The following is a 20,843-nucleotide window of genomic DNA, read 5'->3' as shown; positions in this document are numbered from 1 at the left end:
AAATGAATTTAAATTGTAAATTGTGATGTAATGCAATGAAATGTAAATGAAAACAAATAAACACTTGGAATGGCATTTATAAAAAAAACAGGCAATATCTTGACATTCAGTAATTTTATCTCATTAAAGTGAGTTTATAATATTAGCTGTGGGGTATGAGAACTGAAGCCACAACCAGTAGTGACAAAACTGTTCAGGTGCTGTTTTAGAGGTTTAAAAGGGAACTGCTGCTGTTCAGCTCAGTGTTCATTCACTCAGTATAACTCACCAGAAAATGAAGAATGACTGTTTGTGTTCAGAGGTTTCACTTTCAGGAGACAGATACTGTATGCCACAAGACAACATATGAAACTGGGAATAAAAATGCACAGGCTAAAACAGATGGAGGCCTGCAGTACAACACAGCAGGTCTTGCTGATCAGTGGGTATTTTTGCATGCACTCAGATTGTTTATTTAGCTTTGAATTTTGTCTGGTGATCAGCAGTGTATAGAATAAAGCTTTCTCCATGTTTGTTTGTGTAGCTACACAATAGCCCTATCCCAAGTTATCCCCTCAAACATTCAAACATTCAAACATGAAGACCTCACATTTGAATTTCTTACACTGAGTAGATTGGGCTGATAAAAGCCATTCGTTAACTGTAACCTGTAAGAAACATCAGTTTCATTTCCTCCCAGCATCTAGCCAAAGAGAAGTGAAATTCTGAGACTGGAAGTTGGGGTGTGTTTTCTAAATGTAACTACATTATCTTTTAGTAATGGTTATGAAATCAACTTCAACAAACAAAATCAAGTCATTTACAGTATTTGTACAGGTGCAGGTATCAGTGTCTCTGTACAATGTCTTTACAGCCCATAGTACTCAGGATGAACTCACAAAGAAAAAAATAGAGCAACACAATTGTAAGATAAAACAACAAACCACTATCTTGAAAAGTTGGAACATTTAAAATTCAAGTATCATTATGTGCAACATCATTAATCAGAGGGTGAGTTTGTCAAAGTGAGGTAATAAAAAGATGGAGGTGTTTCCACAAAGGTGCTCCCTAGCCAGTTAAATAAAACTTTCACTCATGTTGTTGTCATAAAATTTGAGGTTATCTGATGACAATGCCATTCTCATTCGATTCCAGAAAAGGGGTTGAGCCCGTGGGTTTCTTGGCCAGGACAATACAGACTTTCTACACAACCTCTTCCGCAGCTGAAGGTATTTCAGTTTGGGAAACATGTCATCCAACAAAACCAGCACAGCAGTGTCCACCTTGTTTGAATGAAATCAAAGACAATTTTTTGTTGTAAAAACATGGCAAAAAGTCAGAGGGGGGTAAGACTGACATCCACAAAATGCTCATGAAAATGAAAAATGCATTTTACTAACCTTCTCATCCAGAAGACGCTGCTGTACCATGAAGAAGGCCTGGCGGATCACACCATTTACTCTCTCACCACCGTTGAAACCACTGGACAGCACAAACACAGTCTTCACACTGTTGTAGACAGCACTGTGTAGATTCTCTATACATGAAAGCCCAGGAATCCAGTCCCTCTCTTCCAAACAGAGACTAAATTTCCTGTTACCCAGGTTTTCCAGATTGGCAGTTAACTCGTTGTAGACCCAGTCCCTCACGGCCTTGTTGCTGGTGTCAAACACAACAAAAGCATCATAGTGGTACTGTGAATCAGTGCCTGCCAGCTGGGAGTAGCCTTTATATCCTGCCCAAAGCACCTGTAGGCAATACCACATATCCCAGCCATAGAGATGCTTCAGTAGGGGCAGAACAGTGAATGTCACAGCCAAGAAGGAACAAATGAGGAAGGCGAGGCTACCATATATGTCCTGGCAGGAGCGCTGGTCCACAGACAGTATGCTCTCCCCTTGTTTGGACTCTGGGAATTCACAGCGTACATATGTGGTGAGATAAGGAATCTCTACGGGAGTAGTACGCAAGAAGTCTGCAAACCAAGATGTGTCACAGTCACATTTAAAAATGTTGGCATGCAGGGTGAGTTTCTGAAGGGCACTACCATTTTTAAAGGGCGCAGGGAGATACTGTTGGTTCAACTCCTTGATGTTATTGTGGCTGATATACAGAAATTTCAAGGATTTTGCCTTTTTAAAGAAATTCTCAGGAATAGAACTAATGTGATTGTGACTGAGGTCCAAGAAAGAAAAATTGGCTCCAAATTCAATGACTATTTCAGGCAAATAAGAGAATTCATTTTCACTGAGGCTCAGGTAATATAAATTGCTAAGTACTGAGATGTTGTTCCATGGGAAGTAGTTCAGGTGATTTTTGTTGATGCTGAGGCCCCTAAGGCTTCCTGGGAGGTTACACAGCACTTCTGGTGAGATCGACTTCAGATCATTGCTGGAGATGTCCAAGTAGATGAGGTTGGTCAGGTTTTGGAAGAAATGAATGTACTTGTTGTTATCAGACTCCCACATGATGTTCAGCTGATTTCCATAGAAGTAGAGGTACTTCAAAGAGCTGCTGATCAGCCTTTGATCTATTCTCATCCCAATGCCATTGTTCGCCAGACTTAGGACTTCCAAGTTAGTCAGATTTTTAAGGAACTCAAAACGATGACCCATGCCCCTCATTTTAAAGTGAAACTCATTGTTACTAACATCCAGTACCTTCAGAGTGTTTTTAAGCTCACTGAAAGCATCTTCATAATAAAGATCAAGCCTATTGTAGGACAAATTTAAATAAACTAATTTTTTCATGTTATCAAACACCCCGCTTTTCAGTGCCTGGCTCATGTAATTGAAGGAAAGGTCTAAACAAACAGCATTCTCCATGCCTAGAAACACATCTTTTCTGAGAAAAAGAATATCATTTTGTGATAAGTCAAATGTTAATTTATTCCAACAGAAATGATTTCTAAAGTCCCATGGTGATGGAAATTGTGACACATTGTCCCCTAACATTTCCAGCACATCTGACTGGTTGGATTCCCTGATGTCACTTTCCAATGTGACTTCTTCATCTATTACAGTAACGGGTTGGTCACCAAAATTATCTGTATGCAAATCCTGGTTCTGACAGCTTCCCTGCAGTGTCATAATCTCAGATGGACTAGAGCAGCATGGAAGGAAATTTAGCAAGTTTTGGGAGAGGTCGATATCAATGAGAGATGGTAACTTTTTCAGAGCACTTAGGTTACATGTATTAATGAAGTTCATTCTCAGTTCTAGTTTCTTTAGATTTTTAAGGTTTGACAAAACAGTTAGGCTTTCTGTTGAAAGCCTGTGGAAAAAATTACCACTCAGAAGAAGATATTGTAAACCAGATATATTGCCAATATGTTGGGAGATGTTCAGTTCCTTAAGGGTTTTCAGTGGCTCATAGTTATAGATGAGGCTAATCCAAGTGAGGCCCTTTAGCTCTGAGAAGAAGGTGCCATTTTGTATAGTATATGCAAGGAGATTGTCAGAGAGGTCCAAGTATTTTAGATTCTTCAGTGGTGTAAAAAGGTTATCTGGAAAGGTTTTTAGAGAGTTTCCCCTCAAGCTTAGGGAGGTGATGGAGCTGTTCTCAGCAAAAAAAGAGTTAGCATGTAGTTTTAGTGGGAGTTTTTGTGGGCAAGGAAAGCAAGGCCTTGCTGCATGATCACAACGTTGACAATTCCACTCCAAATTCAACTCTTTGAGGACTGTTAGGTTGGCAAATGCTCCTTCTTCAATTTCGGTGATTGTATTCTCTCTTAAATCCAGACTCGTCAGTGAGGGTGGCAGTCCTTTAGGGACAGCTGTCAAATTATTATACCCTAAGGTAAGGTTGCTGAGATTAGGGAGCCCTCTGAAAACACTCTCACTTATGTAGAAGGACTGGTTGCAAGGGTTTGCATAAAAGCAGTTATTAGAGAGGACGAGCTTTTCAAGATGTGGTGTGTTTAAAGGGTGGATGATGTGGAAGATGCGGTTGTTACGCAGATCAAGAATTCTCAGGCTTTCAGGTAACCAGGGTATAGAGGTGAGACTGTTTCCTGACAAACTGAGCTCTCTAAGCTTCAATAGGCTCTTGAAGGCATAAGGGTCAATCTTCATTTTGCAAGCGAGCTCCTCCAGGTCCCTCAGTTTACCTGGTAAACAATTCCCCATCATTTCCAAAGTTTCAAGGTTTGGAACACCTGCAAAATCATGCTGCTCAACTTCTCGTATCTTAGTCCGAGATAAATTAAGTGTCACTACGGTGGTAGACTTGATTAAGGGCACGTTCTTGAGTGGTCTATTAGAGCAGTCTACTGAGGTGGTATTTTCATCGGTGTCACATGGGAAGAAGATGATATTTATGCTCCTTGCTGATATAAGAAGCTGACTAAAGATGAGGATATTTTTCAACAGAGCCTGAAAAAAGTAAAACAAATTTAATCAGTTGTTTGTTCATGGCTAAAATGTAATTTGAACACATCCTTTAATTTTATATAATATCAAGCATCACACAGTATACATTCAATCAATTTCACCCTATGCATCATATACCATAGTTAAACCAGCTTGAAACAACTGCTAATGAAAGCACTGGCTATTCTACAACTTTTCAATCAGCAAATGTCCTTATAACAACTATTTGAATGCATAAATAACAATTAAAGATTATATATTTTAAATAGTAGAATGTAATCTTACTTACCATAACGGATGTAACATGCATCTTAAAACTCACATCAGAAGCCAGCTGTAGCAAGTTTTAATCCAGGTGCAGACAGTTCAGTGCAGTGACAAGAAACTATCCTTCTATGCAGAAGTGAAAGCACTTTATTATATATACAGCAGCCTCATGCAAATCACATGCTCAAACACAAAATAATGAGGAACATCTTAATATGGATATGGTCTTGTGATTGCAAAAGACTTTACAAACAGTATTGTCCTCTAGGACAACCATGTCAGAATTTACTTTATAAAGAATTGCTGTCCTTAAAGGCAGCCAGATGAGGGGTTTTCCATTTGTGGGCACGGTTGAATGACTTCCTAAATTTAGCATGAATTCTAAACAAAGGTATAAGGAAGTATAATATGCAACTTAATCACCTGCTTCAAAACTCCTTTTCAATCTGAACAGAGGGCCATGCATGCACAGATTCATCCCACACTTGTAGTAGTTTCACAATCACTTTATTATGTTCACAGTTTAATGAAATCAACAATCCAAACTGTAATAGTGAGCAGAGAGAAGACTAATTATTAAATTATTTTCATTTGTTTATATAACCTCAATCACAACTTATGTACTGAAAAAGCCCTTTATTAGAGATTGCAAAAATGAACAGTATACAGTCCATAGAAAGGCAGAATCAAAACTGCCTGTATTCAAGTGCTGTGTTAAAAATAGTATTATTCATATTCACTTAGAATATCCCCATTCACTTAGAAATTATTGCGCAAAGACCCTAACCACAGATAGATTCCAAGTAAAGAACAGGTACACAAAGTTGTGTTCTGGCTGGAAAGAACATTCACTGCTTTGGCTTTGGACTGGACCTCACATTGCCTTCAGAACAGAAGCAGCATCTTGCCATCTTTCCTGGCAGAAAGAGCAGCATTAACACACTACTATGTATTTATTTGCCATCACAGACTTAAGTGTTGAATTATCCACAGAGCGATGTTCATAAAGCCATCAGACTCAGCATCCACACTGGAGAGAGAGTGGTTGTTCCCTGGGTACCACAGCAACCTAAACAACACACTTCAGAGCATTACAACCTTGTTATGCTGTACATATCTGTCATAACCAAAGAAACATGGTACTCAGACAAGCTGCTTACCGGACTGGGACCTGCTTTACTTTCAGAGCTTTGTAATATTCAATTCCTTGCTTGTTAGGTACACGCTTGTCATCTTCGCCTAAGGTAAGCAGCACTGGTGTCTGTACCTAGATGACAGATCACCTTAGAAAACTTTTATGTGTAATAACAATCAAGTCACACAAACACAGTCAAGACATGTAAAAATACTCATACCTTTGGGACGTGTTTAATGGGAGACTTGTTCAACATCTTTTCCCAGACCACAGGGTCAGGCAGACAATCTGTGCTGTAATCATAGCCAGCCTCAACTATGCACCTGAAGAAAAAAAAAAAAAAAAAAAAAAAAACGTAAACATCCACAGGAAGAAATCAAACACATACAGTGCCTTGCGAAAGTATTCGGCCCCCTTGAACTTTGCGACCTTTTGCCACATTTCAGGCTTCAAACATAAAGATATAAAACTGTAATTTTTTGTGAAGAATCAACAACAAGTGGGACACAATCATGAAGTGGAACGAAATTTATTGGATATGTCAAACTTTTTTAACAAATAAAAAACTGAAAAATTGGGCGTGCAAAATTATTCAACCCCCTTAAGTTAATACGTTGTAGCGCCACCTTTTGCTGCGATTACAGCTGTAAATCGCTTGGGGTATGTCTCTATCAGTTTTGCACATCGAGAGACTGAAATTTTTGCCCATGCCTCCTTGCAAAACAGCTCGAGCTCAGTGAGGTTGGATGGAGAGCGTTTGTGAACAGCAGTTTTCCACAGATTCTCGATTGGATTCAGGTCTGGACTTTGACTTGGCCATTCTAACACCTAGATATGTTTATTTGTGAACCATTCCATTGTAGATTTTGCTTTATGTTTTGAATCATTGTCTTGTTGGAAGACAAATCTCCGTCCCAGTCTCAGGTCTTTTGCAGACTCCATCAGGTTTCCTTCCAGAATGGTCCTGTATTTGGCTCCATCCATCTTCCCATCAAGTTTAACCATCTTCCCTGTCCCTGCTGAAGAAAAGCAGGCCCAAACAATGATGCTGCCACCACCATGTTTGACAATGGGGATGGTGTGTTCAGGGTGATGAGCTGTGCTGCTTTTACGCCAAACATAACGTTTTGCATTGTTGCCAAAAAGTTCGATTTTGGTTTCATCTGACCAGAGCACCTTCTTCCACATGTTTGGTGTGTCTCCCAGGTGGCTTGTGGCAAACTTTAAACAACACTTTTTATGGATATCTTTAAGAAATGGCTTTCTTCTTGCCACTCTTCCATAAAGGCCAGATTTGTGCAGTATACGACTGATTGTTGTCCTATGGACAGAGTCTCCCACCTCAGCTGTAGATCTCTGCAGTTCATCCAGAGTGATCATGGGCCTCTTGGCTGCATCTCTGATCAGTCTTCTCCTTGTATGAGCTGAAAGTTTAGAGGGACGGCCAGGTCTTGGTAGATTTGCAGTGGTCTGATACTCCTTCCATTTCAATATTATCGCTTGCACAGTGCTCCTTGGGATGTTTAAAGCTTGGGAAATCTTTTTGTATCCAAATCCGGCTTTAAACTTCTCCACAACAGTATCTCGGACCTGCCTGGTGTGTTCCTTGTTCTTCATGATGCTCTCTGCGCTTTAAACAGACCTCTGAGACTATCACAGTGCAGGTGCATTTATACGGAGACTTGATTACACACAGGTGGATTCTATTTATCATCATTAGTCATTTAGGTCAACATTGGATCATTCAGAGATCCTCACTGAACTTCTGGAGAGAGTTTGCTGCACTGAAAGTAAAGGGGCTGAATAATTTTGCACGCCCAATTATTCAGTTTTTTATTGCTTTGAGGTTTTTTGTTCCTGTAGTGTTTGCAGGAATTAATGAACCTTTCCTTCTCTGACAGTGAGGTACAGGCATGACCTTTACCCTGCTTGCTTTTTAAGAGAGTGGGACGTGATGGGTGCCAGCGAAAAACACTGCAGTTGTGAAGGTGTGCACAACTAACACAGTCATGAAATGGGTATACATACTGTATGTCAGCTAGCATATGGGAATGTGCATGCCAGTGCATACCAGTCTGGGATGTCTGTGCTGCCAATCATGGAGGCCAAATTGATGACAGGGTTGCGAGCCACACAGGCCTTGTAGAAGCCTGGGTACTGTCCAATCAGATGACAGGCCAGAAAACCACCATGAGAGCCCCCGGACACTGCCACCTTCTGCATGTCGAACTCATCATCTTTCAGAATACTTTCAACAGCAAACTGGTAGGAAGACAACAAGCAAAATGAAACTGTTTCCCCAGTGATAAATACCTTCTTTCATCCCCCCATTAACTTCTTGTCCAGTATTTACAGCCTTAAGACATCTTCTTAGCAATATATTGAAGATTTCAGAAAGAATGATAGAGGCCCAACTTATTACAACCTCTGAGGAAGAGAAGGAAACAGATACAGGTCTACCAAACAAACAAACAAAAAAAAATTGCAACAGTCCCATACGATATAAATGACTCATTCACTTTTAAGCCTTATAAACCCACACAGAAAATACTAAATCAGAAGTTGGGGGAATGTAAGGAATAAAAATACTGCTGTTATAAGGCATGATTTAAACAAAAACTATAGCGACTAACATCAGCCATATATAGAAAACAATGGACTGACTCAACAGTACAAACAACATCACCATAAAGCAGCAATGGAAGTCATTTTACCAGCAGGAGCAAAGGATACTTTGAGCTACATCAATGTCATGACTTGAAAAACTTAATAGAAAGTCACTTTCGTCTTTTCCTGTTTAGGGGTCGCCACAGCGAATCGTCACACTGACGACTCGCATGTTGACATTTGGCACGTGTTTTACGCCAGATGCCTTTCCTGACGCAACCCTGATTCGAACCCGGGGCGCAGTGGCGAGAGCGCTGCGCCTTAACCACTTGAAAAACTTAGCATTATTTTAAACAGCCTTTATTACTTTTTTGTTCTTACTTGAACATCTTTGACATCCTGGTTGCCAACATTCCCAGGTAATGAGAGGATACTGTCCTGGCCGTACCCAAGAGAGCCACGATAGTTCACTGAAAATGATAAAAACAGACAAAAAATAAATAAATAACACCTCACACATGACCATCTGTGAATCAGTGCTAGATATGATGCATTCTAAGTCAGATAAACTGACACCACCCCAGGAAATTAGCAAATTGAGCCTGAGAGCAGAAGGCTGGTGACTCACACCTGAGACCAACTGAAAAAACCTGTGCAAAAAATGTGAGCAAAGTGGCCTCAATGACCACCACCTTGGGCAGAGTTCTGCTCAGAAGTCAACAATAGACATACTGGACAGCTGCAACCTCCCCAGTGAAACACCTTAAACTATTAAAACAAACAAGTAAAACTATGGCTCAGGAAAATGTATTATTTTGCATAGGATAGATGACTCTACACATACAGGCCACAGAATAGCAAGTACGCTCTCATGATTCATGAAAACTAGGCTAAAAGTTTCAAGTGGACACACTCAGTCATTAACTGGTCATTAGACAGGACACATTTTCACTAAAAGTAATTTCTCACAGGCAACACCATTTTGTGACTCGTAATGCCTGTGAGCAACATATTCCTGAAGTACAAGAGGGCACTTTAAATGTGCACAAGCTAGGAAGGAATAAGTATCTTGAAGCGGCAAATAAAAGCTGTAGTAAATACTTTTACTAGTCTTAAACCATGACAACGTTATCAAACTACATCAGACTACAAGAATGGGAGCCTTGATCCTCACCTTTTACAACTCTATTAAGGTGTAACTGTCCTCTGAGCAGGTTTCACACATACAGTAACTTCACTTCATGTTCACATATGAACTTACCCAGTAATAGAGCAAAGCCCATCTTGCACAGAACAGAGGAAGGCAGAAGCCACTCAGCTACAATCACCGAATGAGGACCCCCTAATGAAAGAAACAAGCCTTGTGTAATACAACTTGACAGTTTCCATTAAAAGCTATTAGTCTTTTTGACCTCAGTACTGTGAGGCATACATGTCAGAAACTATGGTGCACTTTAAATCAAAGTATGTGAACATATTACACGACTATGAGCTGTGCTGCAAAGGACTATTTCTGGTTTTGAGAATATGATTAAACATTAAAGGCACAGTTGTCATAGAAAGCACTGTTTCCAATGCCAATCTTATCAGCAGCGGCACCTCTTGGCTGAACAGACATAAATCCCAACAGACTCAATCTAAAGAATAAATTCAGCATGGATTAACAGCACATTAATTCCAAAAGTAAACATAATGTTTAGAATATTTAAAACAAAGCTGATTTTTTTTTTTACATGAAGTTGATACTGTACAGCCATAAACATTTAACACTACATGTTTATTTTGTTTGCACTAGAAAACAAATAACTGCAATAAAATAATATTAAAAGTAACCAACCATGAGGAGCAACAATAAGAGGCAGCTTCACTCCAGCCTTCACCTCCTTTGGTTTGATCAACAAAGCTTCAAAATCAAGGCCAGCTAGAATAAAGAAATATGTGTTAGTGACATGAAATGACACTATTCTTCAACCCTCCATTAACTTGGGGATCCAAATATTCTAACTATTTATATTACCATGTCATGTATTATTATTGTGCACAAACCCGGACATTCTAAAAACATCTGTTACACCCAGTGGTTACTGATCTATTTTTAGCCTTAGTGTATTACTTATAAAGCCACGCGCCGGTTAACAAAATGAACAAATGGTTCTTTTGCTAGAATTCTTGTTTTGGATAACATTAAAAAAGGTTGTTTATTCTTACGGTATTGACTGTTGTCTTGCTCTGGGGGAGGGGTGAAAGTCAAGATCTTCCAATCGATATCTGGCAATGTCTGACAGTCCTCCAAAGTAACCCATACCACTTCCTCCTCAGAATCCCTGGCCGGAAGGAAACCCACCCTCTGGACGCAGAAATTATATTGGACTAGGTGACACAACAGCTTCTCAATCACTTCAGCTTTTATTTTTGCAGTAGTGAGTATGCCAAAAGCTCTAGTAAAACAACAGCACTTTTAGTAAATACCAGTACTATACATCAAAAAGGAAAACTATTCTCAAAGAAAATGCTGATCCTACCAAACTTGGAGGGCAGTTTGGAGAAGAGCAGCTGACCACCATCAGATCTCTCTTTATGTTTAGCAGACACCAGTTACCAACATTAGACTCTGCAGACAAACAAAAAACATCATTAGACACAGGTTGAAATCAACACGGTCGAGCAGTCCTAGAGCACTGCTATGGTGAGCCAGGCAGAGACTGCCAACCTCAAACATCAATAAATAAGACTTCTAGGCCCGAGTGTGGGTCACGGCAAGGCTGATAAATGTGTCTAGTGACTCACTTGAAGTCAGAGAGCTGACACACCCTGTGCTTATATCCACCATCAACAGATCCTGCAAATGAGACCGATACAGCTTTTACCATGTGCAGCATAATTACAGTATTCTCAGGCTAGCTACCAAGTGCAAAATCTAACTTTATAAGAAAGATACCTAGACTTTCTCTTAATGTTTGTTATACTAACAAGCAATTTCCATATGTTGACTGTACCTTACGGCTGCGCTGAGGGCAAGCAATGATTATACGCTGACTATCAGCTGACCAGCATTGAGGGGACAACTGATAGCTGTAGATACCAGTAAAGCCATCTGTAAAGCCACACAATGCACACAAACACAATGAAGTTTGGTTACTAACTAAATAAATAAATAAATAAAAAGACAGCACTCATGTGACTACCAAGTATTTCTTACCTTCTCCAGGTCGCTTCACCACATCCACCACCACTGAGGTCTTCTTAGTGTACCAGTCATACTAGAGATAAAATATGGAAGCACAGAGAAAACATGAAAACACGTATTTATTCACTCCAGTGTATTTTTGCTTCAACAAATGGGAATGCCCAAAGAACACAAAACTACAAGTTGGTGCACTGTGTGCCAAGACATTAAGTTAATTTATGCTTGTCAGTGAAGACAATACACTTTATAAAGTAGGGAAATTTGTCTTGTGTGGAAAAGAGGTTTCATCCTCTCTCACCATACAGAGCTTGCTGCAGTGCTGGTGTGGTCCATAGACAGAACATTCCAGATAGACAATTCGACACTGGTCTGGGCTCAGCCTGGGGGAGCACACTGCACTGGTGCCTGATGACAACTGCTCTGAAGAACACAACAAACAAATACACATGAACATATGCAACCTTGTGCGGCTGTTCCAACTATACACTAGACTAGCCGTCTGGTAGCAAATTGAGGAATTCAGTTGTGTTAAAGCATGGTGTGAACATTTGTGATATCATGTTGCACCATGTTTTTAATAATGCTGAAGATGAAGAAGTTAAACCAGGACAATGTGATAGTGTCAGTAGCTCATTACAGATTAAAAAGTACAAAGCTTGGTGTGAAATGCCTCAATGCAAGATGGACGCTGACCATCACACCTTAATTTGTCTGGATCCTGTTTATCATATTATAGACCTAAATTACAGAAGGAACAAACCTTCACTTACCACATTCTCCACCAGTAAGATCCACATAGAACAAAGATGACCTGAAAGAGAAAAGACAAACATTAGTGACCTGCAGTATCAGCCTATGAGCCTTAGGACGTATTTCAGTTTTCTCTGATCAGTGTAAATGGTTATCACCTCCTGTTGGGGCAGTACTTAAGGCCAAGCCTGAAAGGCTCATGCCACCAGCCTACAAACACCACACCTGTGTCACCTGGAGCCCAAAATGCCTTCAGAGACAGAGTTACAGCGAGAACAAAAGAGAACAACAGTATGACAGCAATAGAAGTGCACAAATAATAAAATAAAACTATTTATCATTGTACAAGCTGTAGTACCTACCTGTCCAGGTGAGATATCTTCAGGCACTCCTTCCAACACAGAGACGTTGTCGCCCTCTACATCCAAAACACATAGCACTGGACAGCTCTTACCAACTAGTGCCTCTCCCCAGTCCTCGTAGAAGACAAACTGCTCCCCCTTCGGGAACACAAAAGCAAAAACACTACAAATCAAGCTACAGAGGATTGCAATGTAAATGATAGAATTATATCTGAGAATAGAAAAAAAAAATTGCATTTCAAAAATGAATTACTTTCACAGCCTCCTTTTTCTCCACTCTTATGGTCTCGTCTTCATCCCCAATAGAAGACAACTCTTGTGACTGAGTCTACAAACAGAAAATTAGACAAAAAATAATGAATGATTACCTGCTGTATTAGTCATTTACTTTTGATTATAGCTATCCTATCTACCTTTGGTAAAAGGTGAATCAACACTAAATCCCATGTAGGGCAGAAAATATGCTTCACTTCTCTTATGAACACATTCCAGTCAATGATGTTATCACATTTTGCTTGTGCATTCAAAACAAAACCATTTGTTAACCACACTAGTTTGCAATATGTGTGTGTGTGTGTGTCTAAATCTGTTGTTGCCATTAGTCTACCACCAAGATAGGTTTGCATCACCAATCATGTACTTTATGTAAAGCTTCCTTTTCAAATTTCAAACAATTCCTTACAGAGGACTATAGAATAGTGGGCAACTTGGACCAACACTGTACAACAAGGCAAACAATGCACCACGTATCTCGTTAAAAAAGTTTGCTATGCTCTGGGCAGTACTGAATATAACCCTTGCACTGACATCAAGAAGAATCGACGGTTTTAGTGCTGATTTAATCTCAAAGCCAGTTTGCTGACAGACCTGAAAGAAGGACTCTGTCTTGGGTCTCTTTCTCTCTGCCACATACAAGAGGTGGGTTTCAGAGTGGGACCAAACCAAGCAGCCAAACTGATCTAAGGGTGCAAAATACAGTGATTAGCACCTGTAGTAGTAGAAGTAAAATACAAAGTTTCAAAGAAATTGCTCAACTCACCATCATCATAGACTTTTCCATGCTTATTTAAAGCTGTTAGATTGATGCTCTTCATCTTGATGTTTTTACTCCAGATCTGAAAGGTCAGAAAGATGCCAGGACAAGAGAAAAATTCAAGATTTTATGAAGTTTTAAATAGAGCCAACGGCTGCACAGAGTTACAGATAAGCACCATACAGGGGGGTAATAAAAGAATAAAAAGGAATAACGACTTTATGCAGGGCCAATGACAGACTCCATGCTGCATCTGAGAGAGACAAACAGCCACACACCTCCAGGAACTGTTTGTCCTCTCCTTTGATTGTGCAAACTCTGACAACAGCCTTCATTTCACCCGAAGGGGAATCCTTACTAAGCACCCTGGAGGGAAAAACACACTGATGAGACACTGTTCACGACTTGCTCAAGGTCAGGTTTATGAGAATTTGATGAACCTCACTCCAAACAAAATGTTTACATACTCTCCTTTGATCTCAGTGCAGTTTCCTGAGGCCCCAGAGTAGACCACTGACTTATCATCATGGAATACAATGTACTGCCTACAAAACTTGACATTCTCATTCCTTTCCAGATCACACTGGCTCCATTCTACAAATAAAGGTCAACATAATGATATCAATTTCAGTGAACCTATATCGATCATGAACATTTCAGTATGGCATAGATTAAAGGTGTACCTGTGTAAATGTTGCTGTATTTGCCTCCATACTGAGAAGTAATGACAGGTCCTACATCTGCTCTACTCAGAGAAGGGAAGAGACTGAGTTCCTTGTAGAGCCTGGTAATCTCCTGAGGGTTGGTCATCACCTTACAACACGCAACAGAATAATTCGCATTACGTGTACGTGTGATGCAAACGGCCTCACAACGAACAATGCCTTGTTTCCTAGCTAGTAAGATAGCTACCTGCATGTACCATATTATTTAAGCAGTTTACCAACAAAGCTAGATATCAGTTGATAAACATTTGCCTATTATGTTATGCAAACCAATAAAACAAGCAAGCAAGTGAACAAAATTAGTTAACCTGTTTATAGACATGTTTGACTGATTTAATTTGACCAGGAACTTCTTGTAGCTGCTGACAGAAATCTACTGAACCAGTGCCGTCAGCTAACATTAGCTTCATTTTAAAACTGGATAACATTAAGTCAAAATACAGACAGCATAATGGACGCTAATTAGCTGCACCTATGTTGCACAACAAGGTTTTATCTTGATAGGGTATGTCGTTTGTTCGAAAGCACAAAATAAATAGCATTGGTCAGTTAATAATCTTACCTGTGACTCCATATTGACAACAGTGTGTAACACTAGTCTGCAAATCTCATAACGACGAAAGTACAATGGGTGTTCCTTCTTCTTCTTCTTCTTCTTCTTCTTCTTCTTCTTTTTCGGTACGGCAGTCTTGACGCAGCAAAGGCGTATTACTGCCCTCCTGAGTTTGAACATTATCATGATCATGTTAATGGATGTATAAAGATAGCACAAAACGAAATCAAATGCAGCTTCATGTTGCAAATAGAAAAATAAAATTTTGATTAAATAAAATCCCCGATTAACAGTTTGCGGTTTCTTCTTCTGGTTTAATGTACCAAAACACTGGAACTTACGAATAAGTCGGATACAAATCACATTCAGTAATATATAATTAGTGCCAGACGACTTGGAACATTGTCCACCAAATAAAACGGTTTATCCGTAGTATTTATGCAGCGAGATGCCTTTATTTTGGAGGCAGATGGCGCTTGCCCCCAACTCTTGTAACACTCAACATGAAGAAGTTCACAAATAAAACAGCCTACACCGCCCTCTTGTGTTGTATTCGTAACCTGTAGGTTATTTTACTGTGGTCTTATTTATAGTTATTTGTTTCAGAGTGTGGCATTTTCTGTCGAAAAACATGAATACATATTATTTTACAATGCATATTTCAAAAATGATTTTGATGCTAGTATTAGTCAGTTACCTGTGTGAATGACAGCCACCGTGCTGGTTCTGTCAGTCAGCTGGGTAGGTGGGGTCACAAAGCGCCAAGATGGCTGACTTTGAGGAGCCGCTGTCAGACGAAGAGAAGGTTGGAAAGAGTATTTTAATGCTTTGCACAGTGCCTTGTTTTCTTTTTTTGAAAAGAGTTGACCGTGTTACCGAGTGAACGGAATTAACGGTCAAGTTTTAGAAAGAAAATGTTAGGTTTTCGTCACGCATCAAAATGATAAACTTGCATTTTTGAGCTACCAGTAGCTGACTAGCCAATGCTAGTTAAAGCTTATAGTTAGTTGGCTAGCGGCTAAATCAAATGCTAATAGAGGCATTTAACTTCTAGACATTTGTGCTGAAAACTTTGTATTAGTTGTAAATAGATCATTGAGAACAATCAAGCCTTTGTCCAAAAGTCGTGTTGCAATGTCCCTGCTAGTCTGCAGTTATTAACGTTACATTATGGGCTACGTATTCCTCTCATACAGCATTAGCTAACATTAGTGGCTAACGTTAGTATGAGTTGACTTTCTGGGTCAAACAGATTCAGTTGCAGCATAAATACTTCTCAGCCTCACATGGCTTGACATCAGGAAATGGGTGCCAGTCGTTTAGATGGAGCCTGAGAGTGATACCATCCGCAATACTAATGGCATCTTGGCTTATTACCAGTTGTAAGCAAAGCCTAAATTATTATGAATGGCATATTTTGCATGCCCAAGCCCCGAATAAGATACATACAGGTGATTAATGAATTTTCTGCTGTACCCTTCAAGACAACTATCTGAATACAGACAAGGCGGGTTCAAAGCTAGAAACAAGAGTGGTGACATTCTCCTGATAACATTAAGAAACATTTAAGATTATAGGTCTGTTCAGGGTCAACTGGTAAACTGAGGGCATGAGTTTATAGACATGACACACAATGGAGATGAGCTGTTTCTAATGCAGAAATATGCCAGTTACACTCCCTAAAGGTCATTGTCACTTAACGTTAGTGAAACTTAATTTGTGTAGTCGATTTTGTTTTTACTTTCTTAAAAATTGTGAATCTATAGTCATTCCTGTTTTAAAAGATGTAAACCAAAACTAAATAAGCCGATTTTGTGATAGAAGCAGAAAAAAGAGAGAAAGATTTGTCGCAAAAGTAAAAGTACATTTTTAATATTAGCTGTGACAGTAAGATAAGGCCGCATCTGGATGTTAAACACGTACCAAAGAAGTAGTACATTTTTAATTTAATTTTGACTACAGATATGTTTTATCTAATGAACAATGAAAATCATATTATTTAGGCACTGTCTTTCTACTGATTGTGTGGAAAGTCATATTATTATGATGCTTGAGTTGATTGAGTCCATTTAATTTGCTTCCATAGGTTCGCATAGCAGCCAATTTTGTAACTCATGCCCCTCCGGGAGAGTTCAATGAGGTTTTTAATGGTAAGCAGCTGTGGAAAGATGTCTATGATAATAAAATTACATTTAATCTAATATAAACTGCCTAGTTTTAGTGTTTTGTCTTCTAAGAGCACTATACAAACAGTGGTTTTCTTTTGTTTTGCCAGATGTGCGGCTTCTTCTTAACAATGACAACCTCCTTAGGGAGGGTGCTTCACAGTAAGTAACACGGAATTATGACTGAAGTAAGAAATTAAAATATTCAAAGTTGAAAACACCAGAGTCTCCATATGGGGAGATACATTTACGAATTGAAGTATGTGTTTTTAGTTAGGCACTGAGTAATACAAGCATGCTCAGTGTTTTTGTACATTTGTTGAAAGCTTTTTGATGTGATGTAACGAATGCCTGCTGTACCTGTGTCCACTGTACTTGTCCAGCTCCTTTGCCCAGTACAACATGGATCAGTTTACTCCTGCCAAACTAGAGGGCTACGATGAGCCGGTATGTTTGATACTTAAGTCTTTCCCATTTATTTCAGAAGAGCAGGTGTTTTTCAATTTCTCTCTCTTCTTTGTAGGTCCTGATCACAGAGCATGGTGACTTGGGTCAGGGGCGTTTCCTGGACCCCCGCAACCATTTATCGTTCCGCTTTGACCACCTAAGAAAAGAGGTGAGCGATGTGCAGCAATATGAGGGAGAGACGGCCTTGAGAAGCTGGCGAGATGCCTGTGATGCAGCCCTTAGTGCCTACGTCAAAGAGCACTACCCCACTGGAGTATGCACAGTAAGGCACAAAAATTATGATAAATCCAGTAATATCAAAGCAATATAGACTATTTTACCTATATTCATACCTATGTTATGTGTGTGTTGCAGGTATATGGGAAAACAGTTGATGGTCAGCAAACTATCATAGCCTGCATTGAGGGACATCAGTTTCAACCCAAAAACTTCTGGTATAATGATCTCTCTGCAAACAGCTGGTTATAAGCATATCTACATATGTGTATTTGATAGAATACATTGCTAAAACGTATAACATGGGCTTTATCACAAAGGCTTTGTTTATGTTTTTGTTGTTGTTGTTGTTGTTTTTTACATGTGGTGAAAAGTAAAATAATTGGTCTCTTTGTTCTGTTAAGGATCTTGGTGCTTGTGTCTGATTGTAGCATAGGACTTGACTTAATTTCTCTATAATACAGGAATGGTCGCTGTAGATCAGAGTGGAAGCTCACCATTGGCCAGTCCACTGCTCAGGTGGTAGGAGTGTTGAAAATTCAGGTAAATTAAATTCAAAGTGCTCATCTGCATTAATAATGGCCAATCAAAGAAGAATATGTATTTAAAAAATATGCAAAATACTGTAGCAGATTACTAATGAAATTCTTCTTTGTTATCAGGTGCACTATTATGAAGATGGGAATGTGCAGCTGGTTAGTCATAAGGAGGTAGAAGAATCAATACCAGTGACTGTAAGTATAGATTTAATACATAAATACAAACATACTTGACCAGTTTCTCAACACTGATTTAGCATATTTTACTAAAATAGTACTGAACTGGATTTGTGAGCTCCAGGTACAAACAAGAGGAGGCTAACCAAGATGGATGATCTCTGTTAGCAGGATAAAAGGTGATGACTGTATTTTTGTTTTTGAAACAGAATGAAAACCAGACAGCCAAGGAATTTGTTGATATCATTGAGAATGCAGAAAATGACTACCAGGTAAACTATCTTTTGTTGACTTCACATTTTATAGATTATTGTTTAAAGTGACAAGTTTTTCTTTTATTGAAGCAAGCAAACATTTAAAGTAAATGTAAAAATAGTATAAATGAAACTTGTTCCTTTCCATTTTTTGCCCTCAGACTGCAATCAGTGAGAACTACCAGACCATGTCTGACACCACCTTTAAGGCCCTGCGTCGCCAGTTGCCTGTCACACGCACCAAGATCGACTGGAATAAGATTCTAAGTTACAAAATTGGCAAGGAGATGCAGAATGCCTAGTGGAAGGTCAGGGACTGACCAGAGAGACACAAGGACTAACCAAAGCAAAACTATAACAGTATGGGGCAAGGAAAAAAATGAAAAAAAAAATAAATAAAAGTGATTGCAGATTGACTGAGGACTTACAGGCTGTTAAGCACAAATATCAGTCTGCTGTATGAAAGTTGCAGTTATGGAGATAATCATGGTTTGGAGAAACTGGTTACTTCTGCGTGTATGTCATGAAAGAGTTGTGTTGGGTCACCGTGCAGGGCTGTGCTCAGGACTGCTACAGTAAAGAAGTAAATCTTTCTTCAGTCAACTATGGACTTTTCTAGATTCAGGTTTCAGAAGTTACAGTATCTTGTTTTCTTCGTCAGACTGATGCAGAACTGTGATGGAGATGTCAAGAACCAGGACTGCCGGGAAGCTGAAGTGAAGCACACTATCACATATCAGTTTTTTTTCTTCTTTGTGGTTGTCATGTATGGTGAACTTGGAAGTCAGGTGCATCAGCAAGATCACACCCTTCACAGGAAAATGAATAGCACTCAGCTGACATTTTAATGGCACCAAATGCACAGTATTGCTAACTGACATGGCCCTTAGTCAGACATTGCTAATGAAACTGACAATATTTCTACCTGTTGTTAACATGTAGCATGATCCTCAGCACAGCTCTTTTCCTGCACTGCACACCTGTATGTTTGTCTGTGTCTGTCAGGGCTGAGAGAAGGTCTGTTTGTTCTCTGCTGTGTTCCACGGATTTGACTTCACCCATGTACGCTACAGTGACTGAAATAAAATGAAACAAGTACTACGCTGCTACATCCATAATGTATTCTGTGTTCTCTAACTTTGGCATCACCACCTTCATTGCTGTACAGCGTTTCCTTTGTGAAAGGAAATACTCATATTAACCAAGATTTACCAAAATCTCTTTCCTATGGTAAAGAACTCGATCCTCCCACCCATGTATGCAAATTTCAATTTTGATGTGCTGGTTTTTGTCGGAGTCTTAGATTATTGCATTCTTGTCTGTAATTTTATGTATTGGTCAATGCCAAGCAAACGCAAAGCAGTTGCCATGTAAGGCAAGATCATATACTGTAGTTACGTGACTTCTGTAAGGCCACATCATAATGTGTTACATGACTTCTAAACAGGCTGATTCTGGATCAGTTACTTGTTAGACTATGTGCTGTGTTCAGTTCTCACCCTATACTACAACTATGTGCCCATCATTTATAAACTTCACGACTGTACTGCCCCATTCTGTCGTACAAATAAATGGATTGAAATGGATCTTGGCTAGATTGTTACATTACTTTTGTGCTGTCACGTACAAATCCTTGCACAGCCCAGCACAGTTCAGAAGATTGCCACCTGAAACTGTTTTTCTATTAAAACTGACCCATTAAGCTTTAGGGCATGAGTAATTTATTTAAAATAGCACTAGATGTTGCAGGTGTTCATAATATGCATTTTTACAAAAGACAGCTGAAGGATATGGTCCCTCACAGAAGGTGTATAAATGCACAGATTTAAAGTGGCTGGAAGAACTCTTTCAATTAGTTCTCAGTTTTAAAGGTAGAAAACATTAAAACGGTATGTCTAACATATGTGTAGGACTAGCACAAGACAGTACTGTAAATCATTTTATAAGATACTATAGAAAAAGGTTACAGTAGCAAAATTCAAACATTTAGTTATGGTCACTGATAATATCCCAAGTTGTCATATAATCATGACAGAGAGTCCTTGGTTTGGGTGAA

The 20,843-nt window shown here is 39.3% G+C and overlaps 3 protein-coding genes across 5 annotated transcripts; 1 reads left to right on the top strand and 2 right to left on the bottom strand.

Annotated features, from left to right (window-relative positions):
* Positions 1 to 105: 105 nt before the first annotated feature.
* tlr9 (toll-like receptor 9) lies at positions 106 to 4,729 on the bottom strand. Its single transcript, XM_020615234.1, has 3 exons — positions 4,639 to 4,729; positions 1,380 to 4,352; positions 106 to 1,262 (listed from the first exon to the last, which is right to left on the bottom strand). The coding sequence occupies exons 1-3, from the start codon at positions 4,657 to 4,659 to the stop codon at positions 1,056 to 1,058; spliced, it is 3,201 nt and encodes a 1,066-aa protein (XP_020470890.1). The 5' UTR covers positions 4,660 to 4,729; the 3' UTR covers positions 106 to 1,055.
* A 435-nt stretch (positions 4,730 to 5,164) lies between these two features.
* On the bottom strand, positions 5,165 to 15,733 carry LOC109968751 (acylamino-acid-releasing enzyme-like). 2 transcript variants are annotated; one of them, XM_020615245.1, is made up of 24 exons: positions 15,666 to 15,733; positions 14,978 to 15,134; positions 14,374 to 14,503; positions 14,158 to 14,284; positions 13,969 to 14,056; positions 13,697 to 13,772; positions 13,525 to 13,616; positions 12,911 to 12,985; positions 12,658 to 12,795; positions 12,454 to 12,545; positions 12,316 to 12,356; positions 11,844 to 11,965; positions 11,558 to 11,618; positions 11,355 to 11,452; positions 11,146 to 11,197; positions 10,881 to 10,969; positions 10,567 to 10,705; positions 10,196 to 10,279; positions 9,620 to 9,700; positions 8,740 to 8,828; positions 7,823 to 8,013; positions 5,972 to 6,074; positions 5,777 to 5,883; positions 5,166 to 5,685 (listed from the first exon to the last, which is right to left on the bottom strand). In XM_020615245.1, the coding sequence occupies exons 2-24, from the start codon at positions 14,987 to 14,989 to the stop codon at positions 5,580 to 5,582; spliced, it is 2,193 nt and encodes a 730-aa protein (XP_020470901.1). In that variant the 5' UTR covers positions 14,990 to 15,134; positions 15,666 to 15,733; the 3' UTR covers positions 5,166 to 5,579. The 2 variants fall into 2 exon arrangements, with proteins under 2 accessions (XP_020470909.1, XP_020470901.1); XM_020615253.1 differs by lacking the exon at positions 15,666 to 15,733 and having other exon boundaries at positions 5,165 to 5,685; positions 14,978 to 15,115.
* capza1b (capping actin protein of muscle Z-line subunit alpha 1b) lies at positions 15,671 to 20,373 on the top strand. 2 transcript variants are annotated; one of them, XM_020615300.1, is made up of 11 exons: positions 15,671 to 15,773; positions 17,055 to 17,118; positions 17,244 to 17,295; positions 17,517 to 17,580; positions 17,657 to 17,863; positions 17,956 to 18,035; positions 18,282 to 18,360; positions 18,480 to 18,551; positions 18,743 to 18,805; positions 18,949 to 19,095; positions 19,449 to 20,373. In XM_020615300.1, exons 1-10 carry the CDS (start codon positions 15,735 to 15,737, stop codon positions 19,087 to 19,089), a joined length of 861 nt encoding a protein of 286 aa, XP_020470956.1. In that variant the 5' UTR covers positions 15,671 to 15,734; the 3' UTR covers positions 19,090 to 19,095; positions 19,449 to 20,373. The 2 variants fall into 2 exon arrangements, with proteins under 2 accessions (XP_020470956.1, XP_020470949.1); XM_020615293.1 differs by having other exon boundaries at positions 18,949 to 20,373.
* The last annotated feature ends 470 nt before the right edge of the window (positions 20,374 to 20,843 follow it).

The sequence above is a fragment of the Monopterus albus genome, unplaced genomic scaffold (genome assembly GCF_001952655.1).
Source record: "Monopterus albus unplaced genomic scaffold, M_albus_1.0 scaffold6.1, whole genome shotgun sequence".
Classification (NCBI taxonomy): Eukaryota; Metazoa; Chordata; class Actinopteri; order Synbranchiformes; family Synbranchidae; genus Monopterus; species Monopterus albus.
This window is presented reverse-complemented; position numbering and strand designations above follow the sequence as displayed.

Coding starts and splice junctions, on each gene's coding strand:
- capza1b (XM_020615300.1), top strand. CDS start 15,735: ATGGCTGACTTTGAGGAGCCGCTGTCAGACGAAGAGAAG. Junction 17,296..17,516: donor CTTAGGGAGGGTGCTTCACA/GTAAGTAACACG, acceptor GTACTTGTCCAG/CTCCTTTGCCCAGTACAACA. Junction 18,361..18,479: donor TAGGAGTGTTGAAAATTCAG/GTAAATTAAATT, acceptor CTTTGTTATCAG/GTGCACTATTATGAAGATGG.
- tlr9 (XM_020615234.1), bottom strand. CDS start 4,659: ATGCATGTTACATCCGTTATG. Junction 4,353..4,638: donor TGCATGTTACATCCGTTATG/GTAAGTAAGATT, acceptor TACTTTTTTCAG/GCTCTGTTGAAAAATATCCT. Junction 1,263..1,379: donor AGCGTCTTCTGGATGAGAAG/GTTAGTAAAATG, acceptor CATTCAAACAAG/GTGGACACTGCTGTGCTGGT.
- LOC109968751 (XM_020615245.1), bottom strand. Junction 13,773..13,968: donor AGGACAAACAGTTCCTGGAG/GTGTGTGGCTGT, acceptor CTGACCTTTCAG/ATCTGGAGTAAAAACATCAA. Junction 9,701..10,195: donor TCTTATTGTTGCTCCTCATG/GTTGGTTACTTT, acceptor TTCTTTCATTAG/GGGGTCCTCATTCGGTGATT.